The sequence below is a fragment of the Nannobrachium achirus genome (assembly GCF_963921795.1).
Source record: "Nannobrachium achirus genome assembly, chromosome: 9".
Lineage (NCBI taxonomy): Eukaryota > Metazoa > Chordata > Actinopteri > Myctophiformes > Myctophidae > Nannobrachium > Nannobrachium achirus.
In genome coordinates this window covers 25,454,447-25,478,442 of record NC_137818.1, presented here as the reverse complement: position 1 = coordinate 25,478,442, position 23,996 = coordinate 25,454,447, and the positions used below count along the sequence as shown (strand labels likewise).

Here is a 23,996-nt window from a genome sequence, read left to right as displayed (position 1 = left end):
GCCAAAAAAGAACATCTACGAGGCGCCGGCAGGGGTAAAATCATATTCTATTTACTTGTCATCATGTTCCTCTGACGCCCCCCTCTGGTTGAAGATTGAATCCATGGCATCTCAGAAAACTCACTCCCACTAGCGAGGCTTCTCTCCAGAGCACAGCCTTCACGCAAACTGTTAGATTGTAGCCAAATTTCATTCTTAGGAACTTCCTGAAGATTCTGAATCAGATTAGAAAGTGTTTTGCGCTGCCAAATGTCCCTGTTCACACCCCTATACACATAATACATTTCCAAACATTGAATCAGCAATGCATCAAACTCTAACTAGTTTCCAGCATTGTTGCTGCTTTTGGGGCATTGATGGACTGCTGGGAATTTTATTATCAGATGAGTTGTGCTAGGAGGGCCTGTCTTGTATTCAGAGCTGTTCTATCAATTCTAGATATAGATTGATCCAATTTAAAGCATTGTGCAGGTTGCATTACTCAACTTTTTAATCTAGGAGAAGAGGCGTGTGAACAATGGTAGGATTGGTAGCCCACGTTTGAACTGAGAACCTGACAAACTGAGCATGTCATTCTTACAAGAAAATTGCAGAATTCGAAGAGTAAAAGATTGTCCCTTGTTGCTGCTTGTCATTTACTGCATATTAATTGTGAAGGCTATTTGTGAGGTGAGGAACTGACTAAATACAAATTCTGGAATGATGTCAACCACTAGAGGGCGTTATTTACTTGTATAACCATGAAGCTGAAGCAGAAATGAGAAGAGGGTAGATTTCATATCAATTTATTTTTAACTTCCATAATAAACACCATGATGCAGGTTACACTTTTAAACCAATTAATCTAAAACGTTTCATCCTCTGAAACTGTACATCAGTACACCACTCGAGGTATGTTTCACTCAGTGTACATAATTATGCAAAAGCATAAACAATTAACCTTTATACAAAGGAATATCGCTTGTAACAAAACCTTAAACAGGTGGTCTTTAAATGACCATCTTAAAGATTATACTAGGGAAATGTATCACTAAACTTAAGGCAAACAATGCACTTTTCCTTTTAGCCCATGAGGACCAATGTGGAGTTTCACAGTTTCAATGGTCACATGAAAAGCAAGTCCTGGGGTTGAGTACTTTGTCCACCTCTGACCAAAAGCCTCAAATACTCCATCGCCATCATCTAAGACTTTGGATTAAAAAGACAATATCATATCATATCACTATAATAGAATAAAACATTTAAAAAGGTCTTTTCAGTATTCTTTAAAAAATGAAAATTAACAAACAAGTATACTTTGAAGTTGAAAGAACATTTGAAGTAGTGCCATATCTAATATAGTGCATCAAAGCTTGTACACAGTAGCAAACTCATTCTCAGTCTCTTCTCCTCCGAGTCTCCCACCCTTACTGGCAACACAGTGGCAGGGCATCCTCAGCAACGGATGGGAACAGACGCACTGCCTCTCTGGAGTGCTTGGTGTAGCCACTAGGGAAGAGTGGGACCTTCTTAATGGCAAAGAAGGAGACCGTCTTGTCCCACAAGTCGCCACTGGTGATACCAGTGTGAAGCTGGCTCTCGACTGATGTACGAAGTCTCACTACACCATCTGAGCACACCCTCTCCAAGCTCATGATGTTAGACAGGCTAAGGAAGCGGAAGGATGAACAGAAAATGTGTTATTGCTGCATAATGTCTCTTTGTATAGTTCTGTCAGCACACAAGTGTCTATGTTCCTGTAGTTGTGTTGCTGAGACATTTCTGTGTAAGGAAACAGTCCTGTCTACTGCACATCTGTTACTCACCTACTTTATGAATAAATTGACACTGATTCTGAAGACATACAAGCTAAATATGACATGAATCATAACTTCCTAAATCACCAGCATTACAAGCAAACAACAGCATGGACTGCAACGGTCAGAGGCATAATGCCCCAACAATAGATGTAACAAAATATGCCTGTGAGCCTGAAATCACTTTGTGTGATACATAAGTGTGAGGAAAGAAATTGGATCTGAGGAAACGTTTTGAACCGAGGACAATAAAGTGTACATAGTATAAAGTTTCCTTCATAGAGATGTTATCTTACCTTGTCTGCTGATCCCTCATGTTGAATGTGTTGTATGTAATATGACGTCCAGTTATCCAAGCCATGAAGCGATATAAGAGGTGTTTAGGTTATGACTTTGCTCTCTCAATCCACCTACTTATAGTAGCTCTCCCATCGATTTAATGGGATGCTGGTTCACACCACACTTGGCCAATCACAGAGCGATATTATGACAATGGGATGTGCATGAATTAGTTGAATTTGTGACATACAATGGGCCCCAACATAAACAAACAGGTTGTAGGGGCCCCGCAATGCCCTCCGGTCACTAAGCCCATGTGCCATGACATGGCAGCATGATTCCTTGTGCATTGTAGGTCCTGCGTGTGATATGTGGTGGGAACCGAGAGTAAAAACATCTGCCTCAAGGGGCTGCACACGTTTACATAATGCTAGACAAGGGTTGTGTTAAGAATCAGGTGCTGCAGACATTGTGGTTGAGCTTTCTCTCTTTCACTTTAATGCTAATGTTGAAAAAAATCCTCTAACAAAGCTTAATATATTATGTTTGTGTGTGTGTGTGTGTGTGTGTGTGTGTGTGTGTGTGTGTGTGTGTGTGTGTGTGTGTGTGTGTGTGTGTGTGTGTGTGTGTGTGTTAATATCTCAATTCTCAAAGTTTCACTTCTCGCATACATGCTTACCCCCAACACCTCTAAGCACACACTCATATTTCACTTTCCAGCTCTATTTCAGTCTCAGCCAGTTCTCACGGTAAGTGTCTCCCATGCTTGATTGGGCGACAATAGTGTACGATGTGTCCAGATGGCCTGCCTGCCTGGGAGCCCTGCGTATTGACTGCACGCACACACACACACACACACACACACACACACACACACACACACACACACACACACACACACACACACACACACACACACACACACTACATCACTGTGTTCCTGTGTGAGTAAGGAATGGGAGGAGGCATGGTGGAACACTGCCTGAAATGTTTAATTTATACTTCATCATACAGTACAACGGTGTTGCTCAAGAAAGATTCTTACATTCAACTGGTGTCTTAACGCTATACTGCCATTTATCCTTTTTCTTTCTTTGCTTGAAAATCCTTTATTTGTTGTCAGTGGTGTAGTGGTGTGAAAAGTATTTAGTACTTAGAGGAGTAGTTCACCCTCAAAATGACTTTTTTTCCCCCTATTGATTATTTGGGTCACACCATGTCTCCATGGTGTGACCCAAATGCATTTGTGTGAGAATCAATGGGGTTAAATTTACTTGACTCTAAATTTACCCCCACTGATTCTGACCCAAATGCATTTGGGTTCCCATCCTGAATCAATGGGGGGTAAATTTACTGTAATCTTTTTTCTTTTTCTTTTTTTTTCTGTTTTTGTCTTAGGAATGCGACAAATACAAAAAAGTCTTATTGAACTCAAGCCACCATGGTGTGACTAATCAATAGAAACAAGTCATTTTGCGGGTAAACTACTCCTTTAAGTACAATTTTGAGCTTGACTTTGCAGGAGTGTTTCCAATTGTTAGTACTTTTATTATACTCCACTACATCTCAGAGGCAAATGTTGTACTTTTCCTCACACTACAATTATTTGAACATTTTAGTAAGTGATTATTATTATAAACCATTCATTAAGTACTTCAGCCCTATATACATTTTGACAATTTGAAAATAAATAATCTACAAGGACACATTGTGATCTTGTAGATCTGCTATTTTCAAAAGATCTTTATACAAGTTATACATTTGACAACTTAAGTGAATAGGGACTTTGTGCGAATACTTTCTACTTTTGGTACTTTAAGTACATTTTGATGCCGATACTTTTGTACTTTTACTCAAGTACATTTTAAATTCCGGCCTTTTAATTTGTAACAGAGTATTTCTACATTTCAGTACTGATACTTTTACTCTAGTAAAGGGAAACGTCAGTACTTTTTTCCCACCACTTGTTTGCTGTGAGCGACACGGTCGTATGACGTGGTATAAACGAGGCTTTTGACAGGGCACACTTCCTTTGTGCCTGCGGCCTCAGTGTCATTAACACTGAAGTGTGGGAAGCCTGGGAGCGCTCAGGCTCCCACGTTCCACTGAGCCGGGAGAGGAGTGTGTGGCCGGGGGGGTGGGGGAGGGGGGGGGGCAGTGGCACGCAGGCCAGCCAGCTGTGGGCTGGGTGGCTGTGTGTGAAAGAGGGGTGTGCCGCGCGTGTGTGTGTGTGTGTGTGTGTGTGTGTGTGTGTGTGTGTGTGTGTGTGTGTGTGTGTGTGTGTGTGTGAGACAGACCAAGAGAAGAGAACACGTGTGAGAATGAGAGTGTGGCTGAGCAGTGTGGCTGAACAGCGTGTGAGTGTATGCTTGTCTGTTAGTGTCTAGTCTTCTGTGTGTGTGTGTGTGTGTGTGTGTGTGTGTGTGTGTGTGTGTGTGTGTGTGTGTGTGTGTGTGTGTGTGTGTGTGTGTGTGTGTGTGTGTGTGTGTGTGTGTGTGTGTGTGTGTGTGAGAGAGAGAGAGAGAGAGAGAGAGAGAGACAGAAGTGACATTTCAATCAGTCCCATCATCCCAACCTCAGCTTCGTGAGGATGGAGTTCCTGGAGTTTAGCCCTCTGATGTGAAAGTGTTAAAAACACAAAATAAAAAGAGTTCAATTCCTCTCTTGTGTAAAAAGACGCATTAAGAGGCCATTTTCTTTATATCCGGGCCAAAAACACATTAATTGTTGCGTAACTCTGGGAGTGGGGACCACCACGTCAAGTCAGTGGAAGTGGACGTGGATCTATTCTAATCGCTGCTCCCTCTGTCACACCCACGTGTGCCTGGGCGGCTGAGGCACTTTGTGTTCAATTACTTTCTGGCAGAGATGACAAGAGACAGCGGCATGCTTCCCTCCGGGGTCACCACTTTCCCATATCAACAGAAGCACTGAGTCAGTCTCCCAGAGCCCCCTCAAACCCCTCCACTGCCCAAACCCCCACCCACCCCCCTCAATCTTTCTCTCGCAGTCTATTCCTCCACCTGCTCCCTAGAGACTCTGTCATTGTCCACACAGCGATAAACACTTCACTGAGCATGTGGCAGCCCTGCGTTCCTCAAAGCCCTTCCCAGCACTGCCATTGGCTGGTGACTGTGAGAAACTCCAGCAAGCCCAAGACCCACACATTCATATGGAGATTTGGCCCTATAAATACAGGGGCCGGAGCAGAGCAGAGGCCAGAAGAACTATCAGCCTGAGCCTGAGCAGGAGAAGCACTGACTTCCACAGCTACAGTATGGCACCAACTGTTTTTGGACAACTGAACTACTCCAAGGAACACATGACTCCAACTCATAAGGTAAACAGAAACACTAACTCTGAAAAATTCCAGTTGCTTTTCAACAAATGTATTCGCAGAATTATATTTCATTTTATAAGTTCATCACATTCAAGTTGACTAATCTTTTGGTTTTCCCTCTCCAGTTGAGAAAGCCGTTGGTGGAGAAACTGCGCCGGGATCGCATCAACACGAGCATCGAGGCGCTCAAATCCTTGCTGGGTCCCGAGTTCCTCAAGCAGCAGCCAGACTCCAAGCAGGAGAAGGCAGACATCTTGGAGATGGCCGTTAACTACCTGAGATGTTGGCAGCAGCAGAAGCAGCATCAGCTCCAGCAGCCTGCGGCCACCTCTTCCCCAATGGCAGCCTGTGACGGCTACACTCGTTGCGTGCAGGAGGCCATCGGCTTCCTCTCCCTGTGCGAGGTCAGGAGTCCGTCCCACGGGCGCCTGTTGAACCACTTTCAGAATCTGCATGCATCTGGGAAGTCACCCTCGAGTCCCTACAACCTCTCCCCACCTGGCTCACCGGTCCACCAGGTCAGCGCCAGCAAGGGGGTCAGCCAAGCCCACGGCCTTCTCTGGAGACCCTGGTAATTGGAGGCGTTTGTGTCCAACACCAGGTGTACAGAATCCAGTCTACGAGTGAACCCTATGGGTTTCAAGTTGAAGACTGACAGAACTGCTTCTGTGTTGCTGAGTTATCATCAATGTGAAGAAGGGGGGGAAAGTCCTGTTCTGGCGAAGCCCGAACTGGCGAAGTGGGGATTTGTCTCCTACCGTAGCGATCTGGCGAATCGATTGTCCACGACACTGCAAGCGGCGCGAAGGCCAGCGGACCTTGGTCCTGCTCTTCGCCCCCGAGCGCCGCAGGCGCGAGTGGCCGCGAAGAGCGGGCCAGGGCCGCGCGGCCGGCGGAGCGCCGCGCGAGTTACGAAGCCGTGGTGAATGCAATCGTTATATTTATGCCCAGGCCGTAAGGCCTGGGCAAGCGCACGATAAACGCCCTGTCCAGAAGACGTTCGCCAGATCGCTACGGTATCGGACATTTCCCCACTTCGCCAGTTCGGGCTTCGCCTAAAAGGTACGTGCCCAGAAGGGGCATGATTTTTCATGCCATGGTATTCCTTTGGAAGGACTGAAATTACATTTCAGGTTATACTGAATATGTATCAACACATGTTATACACTTCTCAATTATGAGATTATTTTCATTGCTCCTGTGGGAGAATACTGCTATATTTTCCAGATGTTGTTTGACCCATGTGGGCTGAATTTATTTTGGTGTCTGTGACACCTATTTGAAATGATTTGATGTTCAAGTTGTTCAAACTCTAGGTATCACCGAATGATACAATGTATCAGCTTGGTGTTAAGAATGTAACGCATCCACATACATGGATCCCATGGATCGACTCTTACTGTAAATCTTGTTGTGATTATATCCTGTAATATGACTACTAGTAACCATTATGGGCTTATGTGTCAATGACTAGTATGGCATTGATAACTGTTAATAACTTCAATAGATATTTTTTGTGTCTTGGATTGAATTCCTTTTGTAAAGGAACTTTGTTGTCACAATATGCAATTCTTTGTTTAAAAGAAACTGTTTTACTTCAATGAGAAGTATGCCTTTGAACTTTGAAAAATAAATGGAAGACTTCACATGAAGTTTTACAAATGATAAAAAGCTGTGTATTCCTTTACGAATAGATATCCTCAACAAGGATAATTAAACCATGCATTCTGTATTAGAGATTTGTAGTCGTCTGTCTAATCTATAAGCCTAGATTTATGCTGACATACTTTATGTCAGAACACTTTACAAGGAGTCAGCTGCAAGGTAATCTCTCAAGAACAAACTCTCTGATGAGAGGAAAAGCAACTTTCTTTCGACGATGGCTAGCCAGATTGGCTGCAAGGTAGCTGACAGGTGACAGGTGACTTTCATATTCACTGTAAGAATCAAACCTATAAACCCCTTTGTCATATACAACCTAGTGTCTCTAACTACAAAAACTTCATACTAGGATAAGGATTTTACTAATAGGGTATGGGTTCCCATTTATATAATGATACTATAATATAAAAAATATAATATAATATAACAACATAATATATATTATATAAAAAACTACATAGCCTACCTATAAATAGATTTAACTACATACGTACACTGTTAATTTCACATGATATATATAATCTGATCATGTACTCTGATCATGTATATATATATATATATATATATATATGCAAATGATACCCTATGCTAACCTGGTCAGGGTAGTGGCAGTCTTTAGGTCTTGAAGATGGTTTTTACTGGTGATAGAATGCGCATCATACCTAAATGCCTTCTATTTACTGATGGCTTATACATTAGGCATACCTGACCAGCCCTTGGTAGGTGCAGAGGACCAGGTTGGCTGTTAAATTGTCTTGTTTATTAATAATGCTCCTATTTTAATTTAAAGGAGTAGTTCACCCCCAAAATGATTTTTTTTCTATTGATTACTCATGCCATGGAGAGTAGAGTTCAATAATATTTTTTGGGTTTTTGTCACATTCCTAAGACAAAAATTTTATTTGAGTAAATTTACCCCCATTGATTCCGGATGGTGACCCGTTTCGAAACGGGTCACCATCCGAAATGAATGGGGGTAAATTTATTGTTATCACATTTATGTCTTAGGAATGTGACAAAAAACTAAAAATATTATTGAACTCTACTCTCCATGGCATGAGTAATCAATAGAAAAAAAATCATTTTGGGGGTGAACTACTCCTTTAATTTAGTGTATCCCAACTACTTATTCTGTTCTCTAACCTTACCTGGCTGTATTTTAGTTTCATCCTTACTAAGGTGCTACACTGGACTGACACCAGGCCCCCATTTCTGTGGCGGCATTGATGAGAATGGTATGCTGTCAACTGCCTGTATTCTATCACAAACCTGTCACAAAAACTCTTTCACAACTTTTTGTCTGTACAAAAGTTGCTGGGACTCCGGTATGTCCTGAGAGTTTCTCAGGGTTTAGCAGGCTAGCTAGGCCAGATGGTCTGGCTGAGGGTGCCCCCTCCACCCCCCTATGACAAGAGATCAAACACCGTAGCTAATGTGCTGTGTAACAAGACACACTTCTATTGTTCCTGTGTTGGGGCCAATGAATGGGTACAGAGTGTGGGAAACAGGAGATACCACACTCACAGAGAAGAGATGGCTGACGGGAACACTGCCACTGTGCTCTGCTCTGCCACAGGTCTGGGATGATGGTAAACTTTATGGCAGGAATTCAGACGGCTCAGCCTGTTGGTGGGTGGGTAACACGTGCACACACACACACACACACACACACACACACACACACACACACACACACACACACACACACACACACACACACACACACACACACACTTATCAAAGGCCTATAGCCTTGGTATAGTCTTGGCCAGTGAAATCCTTAATTGGAATGTGCATTGGCAAAGTTGACACTAAAGTCATTTAAGAGTAACCAAATTCCCTGGGTTAGGGTTGGACAAATTAAACCTCGTATTCAAAATAGTTAACGCTGTCCTGAAGCCAGACAGACAGTCCTGGCCCTTGTGCCAATGATCCAGGACCGTTGACTTGATTTTTCCCAGATGGTCTGAAACATAGAGTTCCTGTTTGTCCGACAACAAAGGATCAATTAACATTCCCAGTGGAGCACTGAGGGAGCAGCCTGATTTTGTAGCTTATTTACCCTGATGTGTGGGGACTGGTGGGAAACTAGCAAGACAGAGATACTCACACACACAGTGCCCATGGGGCTGGCTTCACATCTGGGATCTGCCAGTGATACAGACACACTGCCAGCAGCCAGCCCCAGTCATAATGGTATTAACTTCTTGACAGCATCAATGAGTAGTTCATTTACAAAAGGGACTTTGGACTTTGCAGGCACCAGGGACCAGGCAGTTGTTTTCTGTTACAGTGATGCACAAGTGTGTGCGATAAAGACCTGTTTTGGTGATTATAGGCTGGTAAATATATTATATTATTTTATATTTTACTGTCCTATTCCCTGGGTGGACAGAGTGATAACAGACTGAATCATCAATATTAATATATTTATTTCCCACCAAACATTATGACAAGACATGTATTTGTAATGAAAGATATGATCAAAGTTTTAGAGTAGGTCTATAGGCCATATATTAGAGATAATACCTAGCCTAATAATTGTATGTATTAGCTGCTGCAAACTTGTTGCAACGGTAAGTCACATGTCAGAACCTTGGACAGATCCCTTTGCTGTAAGTTGGCGAGAGAGAGACACATCGGTTTGAGGAACTCTCTAAAAAAAAGCCCCAAATTCAGATGAATAGCCATGTGGTGCCAATACTCTAACGACAAAAGGCCCTGAGCTTTCCCACAGTCAGCGTCCAGTCGGGGTGGGGGGCTGAATTATTGCCAGGGCAATAACACAATAGGTCTACATCCCATAGTCCGGAGTCTGAACGATCGGTCGCGCTGTGATTGGCAAGTTGGATAGATCTTCTTTATTATACTTCTTAATTATTAATATTATATTTTATTCATGGGATTTCTTAGATGTGTTTGAAAATGTGTACTACAATTCTACCCCCCCCCCCCCCCCCTAAAATAAAATTATATAGGCCTATTTCAAAAGATTTGCCATCTTTTGAAATATGATATATATATATATATATACAGTATATATATTGATTTTTTTTGTAGGAAAATTTTTTCTTTTACTCAAGTTGAGTCTCGTGAGTCATGACCATGGTCATGACCCATAAAAATTGGGGAATTTTGCATAGATGATCTAAAAACTCATCACAGATAGCCTATAGCCTATATTTTGTATGCATTTTATAAATAAAACAGCTATGGCTGTGTGTGTGTGTGTGTGTGTGTGTGTGTGTGTGTGTGTGTGTGTGTGTGTGTGTGTGTGTGTGTGTGTGTGTGCGCGCGCGCGTGCGTTATAATCGCCTGTGTGAGTATGGTGTGAGTGTGTGCTCGTTTGTCTGGTCGTGTGACTGGAATGTGGAGGACGCTCTCCTCCACGAGCGCACCCCTCCCCAATCTCCTCCTCCTCCTCCAGGCGCACGCTGCATGTGGACGGAACGGAACTCGTGCTTAACTGCCACACTTCCTCAATCTCCTGACAGCAGGCGGCCTCACGCCCAAACGCAACTGTCATATTCAACACAGTTATGTTTTTCTTTTCGTTCTGTCTTTTAACTTCCACACACGCACACACTGGGCAGCCGCAGATTTTCTTTGAAGAATGAGAATGTATTCAGTGAGTAGCCCACACACATGCACTATTTATATATCCCCGGCTGCTGGAGTGGAGTGGAACCTGCCATCACCGATGTTAAAGAGTGGTCTCTGCCTTGACCACTGGTTCCCAAACACTGGGTCGGGGCCCATTTGTGGGTCACAGACACATTTGTATGTGTCCCTTCTTATTTTGTTGCGACTACATTTTGTTTTTAATTATCACTTCAAAACCTTTTCAAAAAACATTCCCAAAAAAGTAGTTTTTCAGAAAAACCAAGAAATTCCATATATTAGAAAACAAAGGTTTAAGAAGTAGTGCAAATAGCTGATCTACAAGCTCAACAAGCTATTTTCACTATTTTGTGTCCCGGGTAAAAGTTTTGGAACCACTGGTCTGGACTATGGAGGTCTGGGTCCGATTGAGCCAGCCCAGTAGAGTGATGATGAAAAGCTATAAATTAATAGATGAAAATAGACTTATGGCGAATGCTAAGAAAAAGGCAATTCACTTCTCTATACACCTACACCTATTTCTTAGATAACACACACATATTTTTCCACAATTTTAGAATAGAATTCAACACACACACACACACACACACACACACACACACACACACACACACACACACACACACACACACACACACACACACACATACAAGAAGAGATTGATGTAGGCTAATAAAGTATAAAGATAACTGAGAATCTGTTCAAAACCAATGGCAAACAACAAACAGGAGAAGGGTGCACACCAGTAGGCTATTGATGAGGCTGCTGACCTTGGTAAAAAGCTAAAGTGAAGAAAGGGCTGCACACTCACTGCCACATGCAGGCTAATTTATTAAAGGAAATTAATACCAAGGTTTTAAGCTGGAAAGTCCAGGTTGAAATGTTGGTATTACTTTAATAAATTACTCTGCATACTGGCTATGAGTGTGCAGCCTTTTCTTCACTTGTAGAATCAATGCTCTGTTACAAGAAACCTTGTTACATTTTAAGCTTTCCAAGACAAACAATGGATGCTAATATGTCCTCTGTATAACTCACAACTTTGACACAGTCAAATTACACTTTGATTGTTAGCTTACATGAGATTCACCACAATTTACGCTTTAAAATCCCAATATTGCCCAGGTCAATTTACCAAAATATAACAGACCATAAGGGATCTGTGTGTCATGTCAAGCAATAGTGAATATAATAATTATATTTACAGTATATCAACAATGAATATTTGAGTGAATATAAGTAAGTCTCACAACAGTTATCCTTATCAGGCATCTGTCACGGTTCTGTAGTGTATATCCCAGTAGTCCATGTGCAAGTGTCCCCAGACTCGAGCAGGGGTCAGTAATACCAGTGAACAGAACTGCACAAATATGGGACCAGGCTCAGATTATCTAGTTTAACTCCAACTCCAGAGCCAGCCTCCCTAACCAGTTTGTTCAGTTTATTGGGTGATGCTGTTGTCCAGTTTAAGGACCAGTTCATAAAATGGACACTTGAAACCATTTGTTGCATTTTATGCCCTTGTTCTTTCATGTGCACTTACAAGTGCACCCGTGACAGGTTTCACACCTATGTCATGAGTCATTAATGGCCTTTGATTCTTCCTTCTTTGGAATTTCATTAAAGCCACTCGGGAACTCAGCCTTCAAGCCTAGGCCTACAGGTTAGATTATTAACACTTAAGAGCCACATACAGTGGAAATGAAAACGGTTTTGTAGACTGTCAAACATATGCAATTATTCAATATGCCAGCATAACATGTTGGTAAAGTTGAGCTAGAACATTATTTGAAGCTTGTAACCTGGTGTTTCGTATGGTCATTCTCTTACCACCTTGCCCCATCTTTAGTTCTATTTGCTTTATATGCAACCTCTGTTTAACTCTATGTATTTTTAGTAATAATAATAATATTAATAATAGTTGTATTGTGCATTATCTAGATACCCAAAGCGCTTCACAAAGTTCACATTGAAGAGGAAATTCATATCAACCACCACCAACGTGTTGCACCCAACTGGCTGATGGTATGTAACATTATGTATATAGTTTTCATAATGAAAGGTCTGTGAACCCCATGTATTTGAATGTATTTAAATGCTTTTAAGAAAAAGGTTTCTTTGAATAGACAAGAACGGGATTCAGCTATATTGTTTTATTGGGGTAAAGCATTTGGCCTGATTGCTTACTCATTCATGTTTGAAGATTTGAATTACTTAAGCGTGTCACATGGGCTTTTACTGATGTATTCTTTGATCAGCAGCACACTTATTCCTATTTCAAGTGTAATATGCTATATGATCTAACCTGTGTTGACCAGATAACATGTTTCATTACCTGTAGCTTATCAGGAGGAACATCCCTCCCATAGCCTAATGCCCTTTATTGATGCGTTGTGTCTCCCATTGTTGTGGTGGACGGCCCACAGGTCTCAGAGTGTGGGAACCCCAGCCTAGACTGTGCCACATGGCTTTGTTATGCTAATCTGCCAGTATAAAATGGAGCAGCGCTCCTCCAGTGAGGCCAGATAAACATTGCATCCCAGAAGAAGCTGGTCACTATTTCCACACAGACATGGCTCCCTGTTCCACCAGCTACTCCTCTATCCACCATATCAGACTCCCCGAAAGAGACATAAAAGTGAGTATTGACTGTTCGATGGGCTTATAAGTGACTTTTAACTGTTTTGCCTCTCTACTGGTAGAAATATCTGACTATTGTTTTGGAAATGTTTGATTGTAATCAGTAAGGAGTGGGTGAAATGATTGTGTGCAAGCTTCTTACAACTGCAGTGACATTCAGAAATTAAACGACATGCTATATATGTGTATAAAATAAACATGATCAATGTACATGATGGTGATGGGGACTGCAGGGAGCAATGACAATAGAAATACAAAATAAACAGAATTGAAATGCACGTAAAAGGTCAAAGTACAAGAATGATACAGAGGTATCATTGTGCAAATATATTTACATAGAATATGAATGAAATATATACAGTCATGCTTCAGGTATATGTGTATACAATCAGTGTATGTGGGCGTAATCACAAACTTAATCCAGTCACTCATCTATCACCCTCAGATAAGAAAACCCATTGTGGAGAAAATGCGACGGGATCGCATCAACAGCTGCATTGAGCAGCTCAAGCTCATCCTGGAGAGAGAGTTCCACCAACAGGACCCCAACGCCAAGCTGGAGAAAGCTGACATCCTGGAGATGACTGTGAGCTTCCTGAGGCAGCAGCTGCAGTCTGGCCGCTACAGCCAAGGATACTCTCATTGCTGGAGCCAGTCTCTGAACTTTCTCTCTGTCAGCCCCAAGAGGGAGCCCTCCTCCAGCACGCCTCCTCTCCAGGGACTCCAGCAGCAGGAGCAGTTTCACCAGGCCCAGAGAGCCAGCAGCTCCTCTCCAGTCTGCTCCAGCCTCAGAACTACCAGCCTCCAGGAGAGCATCACCAAATATCCAGTTTGGAGGCCGTGGTAGTGGCTAGTACAACAGAAACCTCCAGAACCTGAGGGGGAAACCTTTCTCCCTCATGTAGGACATTTGCATTCCCTAATCTGCTCATTTGTGTGTGGGTTTATCTTATTGTCTCATCACATTGATGGACAAATGGCAATATTGAAAGCAAAGGCGTTCACTTTTTCTTTTTGAAGATCGTTTTGCCTTAATTTTAAATCAGACTGTGGTTTGCTTTTAATTTAGTGTTTGAGAACTGGAATTGGATTTTTGAGTTTTATTTCATTGTTCCAAACCATTGTCCAGTTCTTACTCCAGAGTTAATCTTTGGTCTGCTTGATGTAATGGTATCTTCAAATACTGTATCTGACAGCTGTTTTTGAGAATATTTCTCTTCTGTTTTGAATGATCTAAACCACATGTTTATATTTACAGATGTTTGCATCTCCTTTTAAAAGGACAAGTGGTATGTGTGTATGTACTGTATGAGAGTGAGAGAAAGTTATTTTTATATATATTTCTTAGATAGGAGAGTCAGACAGAAACAATGATAGAGAAAGGGCTGACATGAAAGACAAGACCGGGAGTCGGATTCAAACTCTGGTCCTTGCAGCTCAGAAGGAGAACATGGTCTGTGCACTAATTGTGTGTGTGTGTGTGTGTGTGTGTGTGTGTGTGTGTGTGTGTGTGTGTGTGTGTGTGTGTGTGTGTGTGTGTGTGTGTGTGTGTGTGTGTGTGTGTGTGTGTGTGTGTGTGTGTGTGTGTGTGTGTGTGTGCGTGTGTGTGTGTGTGCGCGCGCGCGTGCATGCCCCATTTGGTGTTTGCATTTTTATTATGGATTGGTGCTCTTGTTACATTGCTATCACATTTTGGCTCTTAAAACACATTTGTATGACAATTATCAATAAAAGATACCGTACAATCATTAAAAACATCTGTTGTTCTAGCATTTTTACTTCATGATAAAATAATGGTGTTGTTTGTTAGAGCACTCCAAAAGCACTTTCGCATTGTAATGTAAACAAACATCAGTTAAGCACTCTGGTGGTATCTTGCTGGGATGCTATCCAAAAGAAATAAGTGCCCTTCTGCTTTGGCCCATTCATACCCGACTGCCCCTCCACTCACAAACCTATAGGCTGTACCCTTGACACGGCCAGCCCTTATCCCTGGATGTCTCCATCATCTTCCCCATCATACACTGTACAGTGTATTATTTTGATACTTGCTTCAATATAAATGTATGTTTTGTCATGCCAATATAGCTCTTTTTTATGCGATTTTATTATCAAAACACACTTAATGCGTGTTTTGGGGTAGCCATTAAACGAAACAGGTATTTCTTACATTGATGCTCCTACATATTATCATGCAAGCACCAGTTAAAGTTACTTTCCATCCCTCATATACTGTATGCACAGTGCACATCCCATAACCCACACACTGCACATCATTTTGGAGCTCATATCTTTGAACGGGTAAGGGCTAGTTAAGTTTAAAAGAAAAACACATGGTACATGCTTCTCACAGAAACATCAAGGATAACACAATAAAGTTAGCAACTTATTTCCACTGTGGTCTTTACAAACCACCCCCTTATGAGTAGAGCATCTTCCATTCCCATTCGGCCATTGTCTCGCCACCTTAAAGCTGCACTATATAACCTCTACCCTGGATTTGAACCCGGTTTCTGACGCAATTGCTGCCATTTTTGCCATTGAGCTAATAGAGCCTGCCTGCTTGCTCAATCTTGACCATCAGGTCAAAATTCTTGTCAGCTCCTTTGTCTAGGTGAGACATGACCTTTGACACAATCTTTAGTCTCAATAGAAGAGCAGGGAGACAAAATTCAACCACCTCAATTGTAGTCGCATACTCTTCTATAGAGGGTATGCACATGCATACAGTGAATGGCATGATCAAGTGGCAAAGTGAGTTTAACGCTGTTTAACGTTGTTTAATGCAATCAGATAGGACTTTTCTGTTTGGCTGTTTGGGCTGTCAAAGCCAGAAAGTAGTTTTTTGCCACTCAGTAGACTCAGTCAAACTTCCGGGTTTGATGATGATGTCACGCACATACCCTCTATACAGAAGTTACATAGTGCCGCTTAAACAATGGTAGCCACATGTTGTGACTAATTTATGTGAACCCTGTCTTCACATGCCGACACAAATGGTATGAAAATATCGCCAATGCCCAGTCTGTTACCTTGGGTCCCGGGAGAAGACCAGTAATAGTATTGAGTGCTGACCAGATGATTAGGCTGAACTGGTATCTGATTACCACAGTGCAAAATAAGGGGGAATAATGCATGTGTGCCAGGCTGCTGGCTGGCTAGTTCAGTGATCTTGGGTGGAGCGTATCAAACAGGGACGTGCTGGGCCCCTGATTCAGCCCGGGAAAGAGTTGTAGAGGCCCTCATTGCGTGCTATAGAGAGATCTATGGGGCTTTTAAGCCGTGACATCATTTTGTAGGCAGAGGAGAATCTGCCCCCAGAGCATTTTCTGTCCCTCGCTATTTTTAACAGATCCGAGACAAAAATAACGACTAAAGTATAATTCTAACACTTTCCTTTCAACAACAAAGAGAAGAAAAATGTGTAAATAGTAAAAATAGTAAAAAGAATCACGGAAACTGGGGGCAGAAATTCTCCTCTGCCTACAAAATGATGTCATACTTAACAGCCCCATAGCGCTGCTGCTACTCAAAGATTTGCCATTTCAGATCATGACAAGTGACAAGCCACTGAAGCCAGTGGGCCAATTACATGAGTTATATTTCGTCGTTGTCGGGTGGAAACCTTGTATGTCCAAAACCGTTTGTTTTGTATTTGTCATTTTTAAAATGATTTAAACTAGTGCGCTTGTAGATCTGCTGTTTTCACTACTTTTGTGCAACGGCCTTGTATGATGAAGCAGGGCTTTGCTTTGCGAAAAAAAAATGACAAAGTTGAAACTTGGAGATACAAGGTTTCTGCCCGACAGTGACGATTTACGTTGTTGGCCGCCCAGCCCCCAACATGGAACGAAGGCCGACATTTTATTTTTATTTTTTTCCTAATGGCCGGCCTGGACCGGCCGGGAATAAACCGGCCGTTCGGGAGTTGTCCCGCTTTTCCCAATGTCCAGCACGTCCCTGGTATCAAACCATACCTCCATGGGACCATGCATGAGATTGGATTCCTTTTTCATCGAGGACTGTTTTTGCAAAGTGTACAAATCACGTGTAAATTGAAGTTGGTCAACTATTAGTGTGCTGTGTGCACACACAAAATCTACACTTTTCCAATTATAGTAGTGAGTGAAATAAGATGGTTTGAGGTTAATTTACCAATGCAAAAGTGTTCTTTTTGTTTATTTATTTATTATTATCATTCAGTGATGAGTTAAAATATGAAAAAAGAAAAACAGTGTTTGACATTTGTGAATATGAAAAACAAGCTACACAGTTGTGAATTACATTGTCCTACAACAATAAGCAATCACACTGGTAAGACTGTGCAACATGCACAACACACACAAGTGGACATTAATCAGCTGTTGCTGCAAAGACCACCTGTCCTTGACATTCAATTACTTTTTCAATTACTCGATTTTCCTTTATGAAAGGCAAATCATATAGCAATTTATAATAGACTGAGATTATCAACATAGTCAATAATAATTGCTTAAAAAAAGTACACTCAAGTTCTCATTTAAATATACCCAATAAGAAAAATAGACAATTTGAGGACTGGTCATAATAGGAGTATGCAGTCGTCAAACACTTAAGTAAACAAGAGTTTGGAATACTTTTTGTTTGGATATAATAACCCAATACAAGTCCATCAATATGATGAATCAATATAATTTGACAAATATAATTTGACACTCAGTGACTGAGCAGGATGGAAAATGCATATTTCCTACATAGTGAGGGAGAAAGGTTTCCCGCTCAGGTTCTGGAGGTGTCTGTTATAATGTGACTACCAAGGCCTCCAGACTGGATCTTTGGTGATGCTCTCCTGGAGGCTGGTAGTTCTGAGGCTGGAGCAGACTGGGGAGGAACTGCTGGCTCTCTGGGCCTGGTGAAACTGCTCCTGCTGCTGGAGTCCCTGGAGAGGAGGAGTGCTGTAGAAGGGCTCCCTCTTGGGGCTGACAGAGAAGCTCTGGCTGTGGCCAGACTGCAGCTGCTGCCTCAGGATGCTCACAGTCATCTCCAGGATATCAGCTTTCTCCAGCTTGGCATTGGGGTCCTGCTGGTGGAACTCTTTCCCCAGGATGAGCTTGAGCTGCTCAATGCAGCTGTTGATGCGATCCCGTCGCATTTTCTCCACAAAGGGTTTTCTTAACTGAGGGTGCAAAGGCAAGAGAGTTAATTTAACAAAAAACAATAGTCAGACATTTCAAGCAGCAGATGCTAAATATTAAAAAGTGCTATTTAAATTGTATGTATGTATGTATTATTATTATTATTATTCTATTATAAGCCCATTCAATACTCACTTTGATGTCTCTTTCAGGTAATCTGACATGGTGAATAGAGGAGTAGGCAGTGGAACAGGGAGCCATGTCTGTGTGGAAATAGTAGTGATCAGCTCCTCTGGCCTCACTGGAGGAGCTCTGCTCCATTTTATACTGGTAGATTAGCATAACAAAGCCATGTGGCACAGTCTAGGCTGGGGTTCCCACACTCTGAGACCAGTGGGCTGTCCGCAACGACAATGGGAGACACATCAATAACTCAGAGGGCAGTAGGCTATGGGAGGGATGTGAGATGCAACAGGTAATGAACATGTTATCTGCCTGATCATCAGTTTTATCGATAGGATCAGTTTTGAAATGAGAATAAAATTAGCCTTGATATGAATCAGCAGATGGGACACACTTACATGGAAAGCATCCTCAAGGAGGGCGGGGTGGGGGTGAGCTATTAAAGAGAGCTCAGCTGGCTGGGTCAAATGACCGAATGCCTTGTATCTGCAGGGTGGCCAGTATAGATAACAACTGTTTAAGGATATTGATCAGACAAGGAATAATTGAATCTCTGTAATTAAACTCTTATTATCTGAGCATATGACTTATCTCTCACACTCCAGCAAAGACCAAGGGAATATTCGCTAGGTGCCTTTGTGGACAGAGTACACAGAGCTGTTGCATATTGCACACAGTTTTCAATCAAATCCAGGGTGTTTAGTTTAATATTTAGTGTTTTTTCTATATTCAGATAATTTAATTCAGATAATTGTTGTTCAATACCAAGGCTTTTTTATTTTTTAATATAAGTTTTTGGGGCTTTTATGCCTTTATTGATAGTACAGTAGACTGATAGGAAATGGGGAGAGAGATGGGTGGTGACACGCAGCAAAGATAATTGGTAATCGAACCAGCAACACACTGTTAGGCTACACTGAGCCTATGTGGTGTGCATCTGGACCGCTAGGCCAGCAGGCACCCATCGGCTGAGGACTGTGTGATGTCATCATATCTCCATATATGGAGACATAAGTTGCTCATGCCCAAATATGGGCTGGTGAGGTCAGACTTAGTGTGATGCGTAGGTTATCTCCATATATGGAGATTCAACTTCAATGAGTAACCATGGCAAATCACACCGTACACAAATGACCCTTATATAAGACCGGCATTATCTACCGACAGCTGCTATAAGCCAACCCTGGCGATAAGGTCTGAGTCGAAGAAATGCTTCTTTCCTGGTATAAGACCGGCATTGTCTGTCGTACATTTCGGTCAATTCCAGTGGGGATGCCATTGAAAAGTTAATCTAGTTGTACAAAGTAATCAAAGAATGGGTTGACTGGTAGGCTGGTTGACTGCTTTATCTGTGGAGAGTGTATGTCACTGAGAGTCCTTTTATAGCGATTGAAATCATGATGAGGTCACGATGAGTCATCTATGCCCAAATATAGATTTCTAGGTCAGATGGCCCATGGAGTTTGTGATGTCAAACCTAGCAACCCAATATAAACAAACATGATGTCAGACCTGAAGTATCCTTTTATACCCATATATGGAGATACAGAGATCTCCATATATGGGCATATTAGAAAGCCCATATATGGGCATATACGGATGACATCAGGGATATCCATATATGGGCATAAAAGGGACAAGGGCTTACAGTTAAGAGATCTCCATATATGGGCATATCAGAAAGCCCATATATGTTCATATACTGATGACATCAGGAATATCCATATATGGGCATAAAAGGGACAAGGACTTACAGTTAAGAGATCTCCGGGCATAAAGGGACAAGGACTGTTACAGTAGATATACATATATGGGCATAAATGAACAAGGACTGACAAACACTGAGATCTCCATATAACCTATGGGAATATAAGGGACGAGGACAATGCGTAGCATTGTGAGCTTGTAGACCTATTTTCTAAATATTGTTGTACATTAAAAACTTGAAATGGGTCGTTCTGCATAGTACTTGGGATTTGTTGATGTAAATGTTCACATAGAGTGTAATAATTGGTAAAACAAACTTTTGGCCTATTTGTGGAGATAAGCGACCAACGGTCGCTTATCTCCCGATTAGGGAGTCTTACTGGTAGATCAAAACCTGCACAAACTGTGAGGGTGAGTGAGTCCGTCAGTCCGTCCGTCAGTCTGTCTGTCACACCTCACACGTCACACTTTTTCCCTGCTTATATCTCCGCAACCATGCCAAATTTTGCACACACGTTCCTTGGCTGCCAAACTACAACCTCCAAGGACCCCCGGAGCTCCAGGGACCCCCAGGTCCCTGGGGGACCCCCAGATGTAAAAAATGACCAAATGCGCAAACATGACCAAATGACCACCCCAACGGGGCTGCTCACGGGGAATTCCCGGGGACCACCGACTCCTGGTGCTCCAGAACGGATGCAAAAGTGGTGGCGCCCCCAGTGGAGGACCCCCTACACTGCAGCTCACATAAAATGCCGTAACTCCGGCTAGGAGCGACCGGGACAGCCGGGGCCGGTACCTATTCGTCCGCCTTGCCGGCGCGAAGACCCCACCCCTCATTTCTCACATGGCCCTCTTCTAGCGCCACCATGAGGCCGATTCTTGCAAAACACATTTTTGGACACTGATTTTCCATTTTTTTACACTCCATTGATAAATGAGGGCCACTATGTCTACACACATGAGTGTAGATCAACATGGATCAGGAAGATTTTGGCAAAACACATTTTTGCCCTATTTGTGGAGATAAGTGACCTACGGTCGCTTATCTCCCGATTAGGGAGCCTTACTGGTTTATCTCTCCTGAGTGGATACAATTGGTACCTCGACCTGAAAATGCATTTTCTACGAAACAAACACTGCAATGATTGCTAACAGAGTATTGAGCTAAAACCTTTTTTAATAAACAAAAAACTAAAAGAAAATCACTTACTGCACCTGAATATACAGGTGTTTTGCTGCAGGATTCACTCTGTGCTATGATATCTACTCTCAATATTGTGATTCCCTGCTAAATCCCACGAAAAGAACACAAGAGGGTTAATGACCTGCTTTACAAACAATATAGTGCACAGTCACACAGTCACCTGTTGTGTAATGGTAAATATTAAGTTGAAAGTGTTATAAATACTTTTTACTGTGTATCTCCAGATACACAGTAAAATCATCCGTTAATGTATCCATTTGTAACTCAGAGAATGCATTCTCCAAGTTTTGGAAAATTGTTCTTGGTTAAATGATCACTCTGGATTTGACATTCTTTTTTGTGGCTGAAGGAAAATAAAACTCAGTCATGCGGCCTCTTCAGCCATGGCACGCTTCTATTGTCCACTGAGGGGATGAGGCCGGGAGTGGACAGGGAGACTGTGGGAAAGCCAAGCACGGCCTCTACTCACACATCTCATGGTCAATAAGGCTGACCTCTTGGCCACAAAAGACCCTTTCATCCCAGTGCCCACAGACAACAGGCCACAGCAAGACACACGAGTGTGTGTGTGTGTGTGTGTGTGTGTGTGTGTGTGTGTGTGTGTGTGTGTGTGTGTGTGTGTGTGTGTGTGTGTGAGAGAGAGTGTGAGTGTGAGTGTGAGTGTGTGTGTGTGTGTGTGTGTGTGTGTGTGTGTGTGTGTGTGTGTGTGTGTGTGTGTGTGTGTGTGTGTGTGTGTGTGTGTGTGTGTGCGTGTGCGTGTGAACACAACACGTACACACGCGGACACAAGCAAGTGTGACCAATTGGGTATTTATATGAGATATGTCATGCAGTAATAGTGAACAAGACTAGGGGTGGGGGTGGGGTGACCATCTGTTACTAAGGTTATTTAATCTCTATACGGTACATGTCATATCATGTTTTACAGCCTTAAATTGAAATGTATGCAGTCGGGACGTGTCCCATCCCCCCATGTCTAATAATCTTATTTTCTGCCATTGGTATGATTTCTCTTGCTTCCCAAACTTGTTTCAAGAATCTTCTAAAATGTGATTCGTTTTGTACTAATGGAGTGATCTTTTTTAGCTACTAATGGAGTTTCGGCTGTTTCGGCTTATCTTTCATTCAATCTAATTCCAAATTAGAATATTTCAGTAACCTCACCCATATTAGTGACTTGAACATCCCCATTCTGTACTGTGGACAAACGTTCAACTAAAATAGCTGAGCTTGTAAATTGGCTATTTTTGCCAAAGATCTTTAGCCCAGTATAACCCCAGGGAGACCCCGGTCAACAAAGTATATAGGTTACTAGAGGTTCGCTCACATCTAGAGTCCACGCCCGCTTTTTTTTTTTTTTTTAAATAAAAAAAAAAAGTTAAAAAATCTTTTTTGAAAAAAAGAAAAATTTTTTTGTAAAAAAAAAAAAGTATTTTGAATAAAAAAAAGTTTTGGCCTAATTGTGTTATTATTGTTACTATAATAGGCCTGCCAATGTTTTATTTTCATTATTTCAATGTTTTCATTTTAGCAACACACACACACACACACACACACACACACACACACACACACACACACACACACACACACACACACACACACACACACACAGACAGACAGACAGACAGACAGACAGACAGACAATATCTTGCTGTGAACTCTAGAGGTGAGTGGCCCGAAGGGCCGCGAACTTCTTGTAAGATACAGGCTCTCGGCTAGCTAGCTACAGGCTCTCGGCTAGCTAGCCCAGTAACAGTGGATTCTAGTTTGTTAATTCCAGAAGAAAAGCTTGGTTGCTGGTTGGCTATTTCTTCCCTATTCCTACTTGTCTTGAGAGCAGAGCACAGAGAGGAGGGGAGGTAGCAGAATGCAGGCTCTCGCTGCTGCGCGCCCGGTAGCTGCATACCCCTGCCATACCCAAGTGACGCCCCTGATCCTAGCGATTGAGACTCTCTCTCTCTCTCTCTCTCTCTCCCCCTGTGCAGCGGCCCCCCCCCCCTTCCCTCTTGTAACCTGAGACTCTCTCTCTCTCTCTCTCTCTCTCTCTTGCTTTCTAGCGAATGAGCGGACGGCATAGGGTTGCTTGTGGGCGGTATTCCTTACGCTCTCCCTACAAAGTACGTTCTTCTCCCTACCGTTGAGTCGAAGTAGAGTTGGAGTGGATGCAGAGTGGGCGTGCACAGGCTTGGAAGTGGGATGCGGCGTTAAGCCAATTGTAAATATAAGATACAAATGCCTGCACTTCCAGCTGAACGTTGGTTTGTTTGTTTGAATGAATGTGATCTAGTCATCGTGAACTGCCAATAATACCTTTAAAACAGATATTTATGATGGACATTACGTGTTGTGAACTTGTGAATTGAGTTGCTCTAACTAAGGATGCTGAGTGATGGTTCAGCTCGGAGAACAAGATGACACCAGGCAGTTTCAAACGACTACTTCTT

The 23,996-nt window shown here is 42.4% G+C and overlaps 2 protein-coding genes and 1 pseudogene across 3 annotated transcripts; 2 read left to right on the top strand and 1 right to left on the bottom strand.

Moving 5' to 3' along the window:
* Positions 1-5,152: 5,152 nt before the first annotated feature.
* On the top strand, positions 5,153-5,990 carry LOC308291275 (transcription factor HES-5-like; annotated as a pseudogene). Its single transcript has 2 exons — positions 5,153-5,415; positions 5,541-5,990. The product of its transcript is annotated as a transcription factor HES-5-like (transcript).
* Positions 5,991-13,270: 7,280 nt separating this feature from the next.
* On the top strand, positions 13,271-14,185 carry LOC308290738 (transcription factor HES-5-like; the record flags this gene model as incomplete). Its single annotated transcript, XM_080732647.1, has 2 exons — positions 13,271-13,336; positions 13,784-14,185. 2 exons carry the CDS (start codon positions 13,271-13,273, stop codon positions 14,183-14,185), a joined length of 468 nt encoding a protein of 155 aa, XP_080588773.1.
* A 3,942-nt stretch (positions 14,186-18,127) lies between these two features.
* Positions 18,128-18,713, bottom strand: LOC308290736 (transcription factor HES-5-like; the record flags this gene model as incomplete). The annotated part of the gene is made up of 2 exons (XM_080732645.1): positions 18,128-18,493; positions 18,648-18,713. 2 exons carry the CDS (start codon positions 18,711-18,713, stop codon positions 18,128-18,130), a joined length of 432 nt encoding a protein of 143 aa, XP_080588771.1.
* Between the last annotated feature and the right edge of the window lie 5,283 nt (positions 18,714-23,996).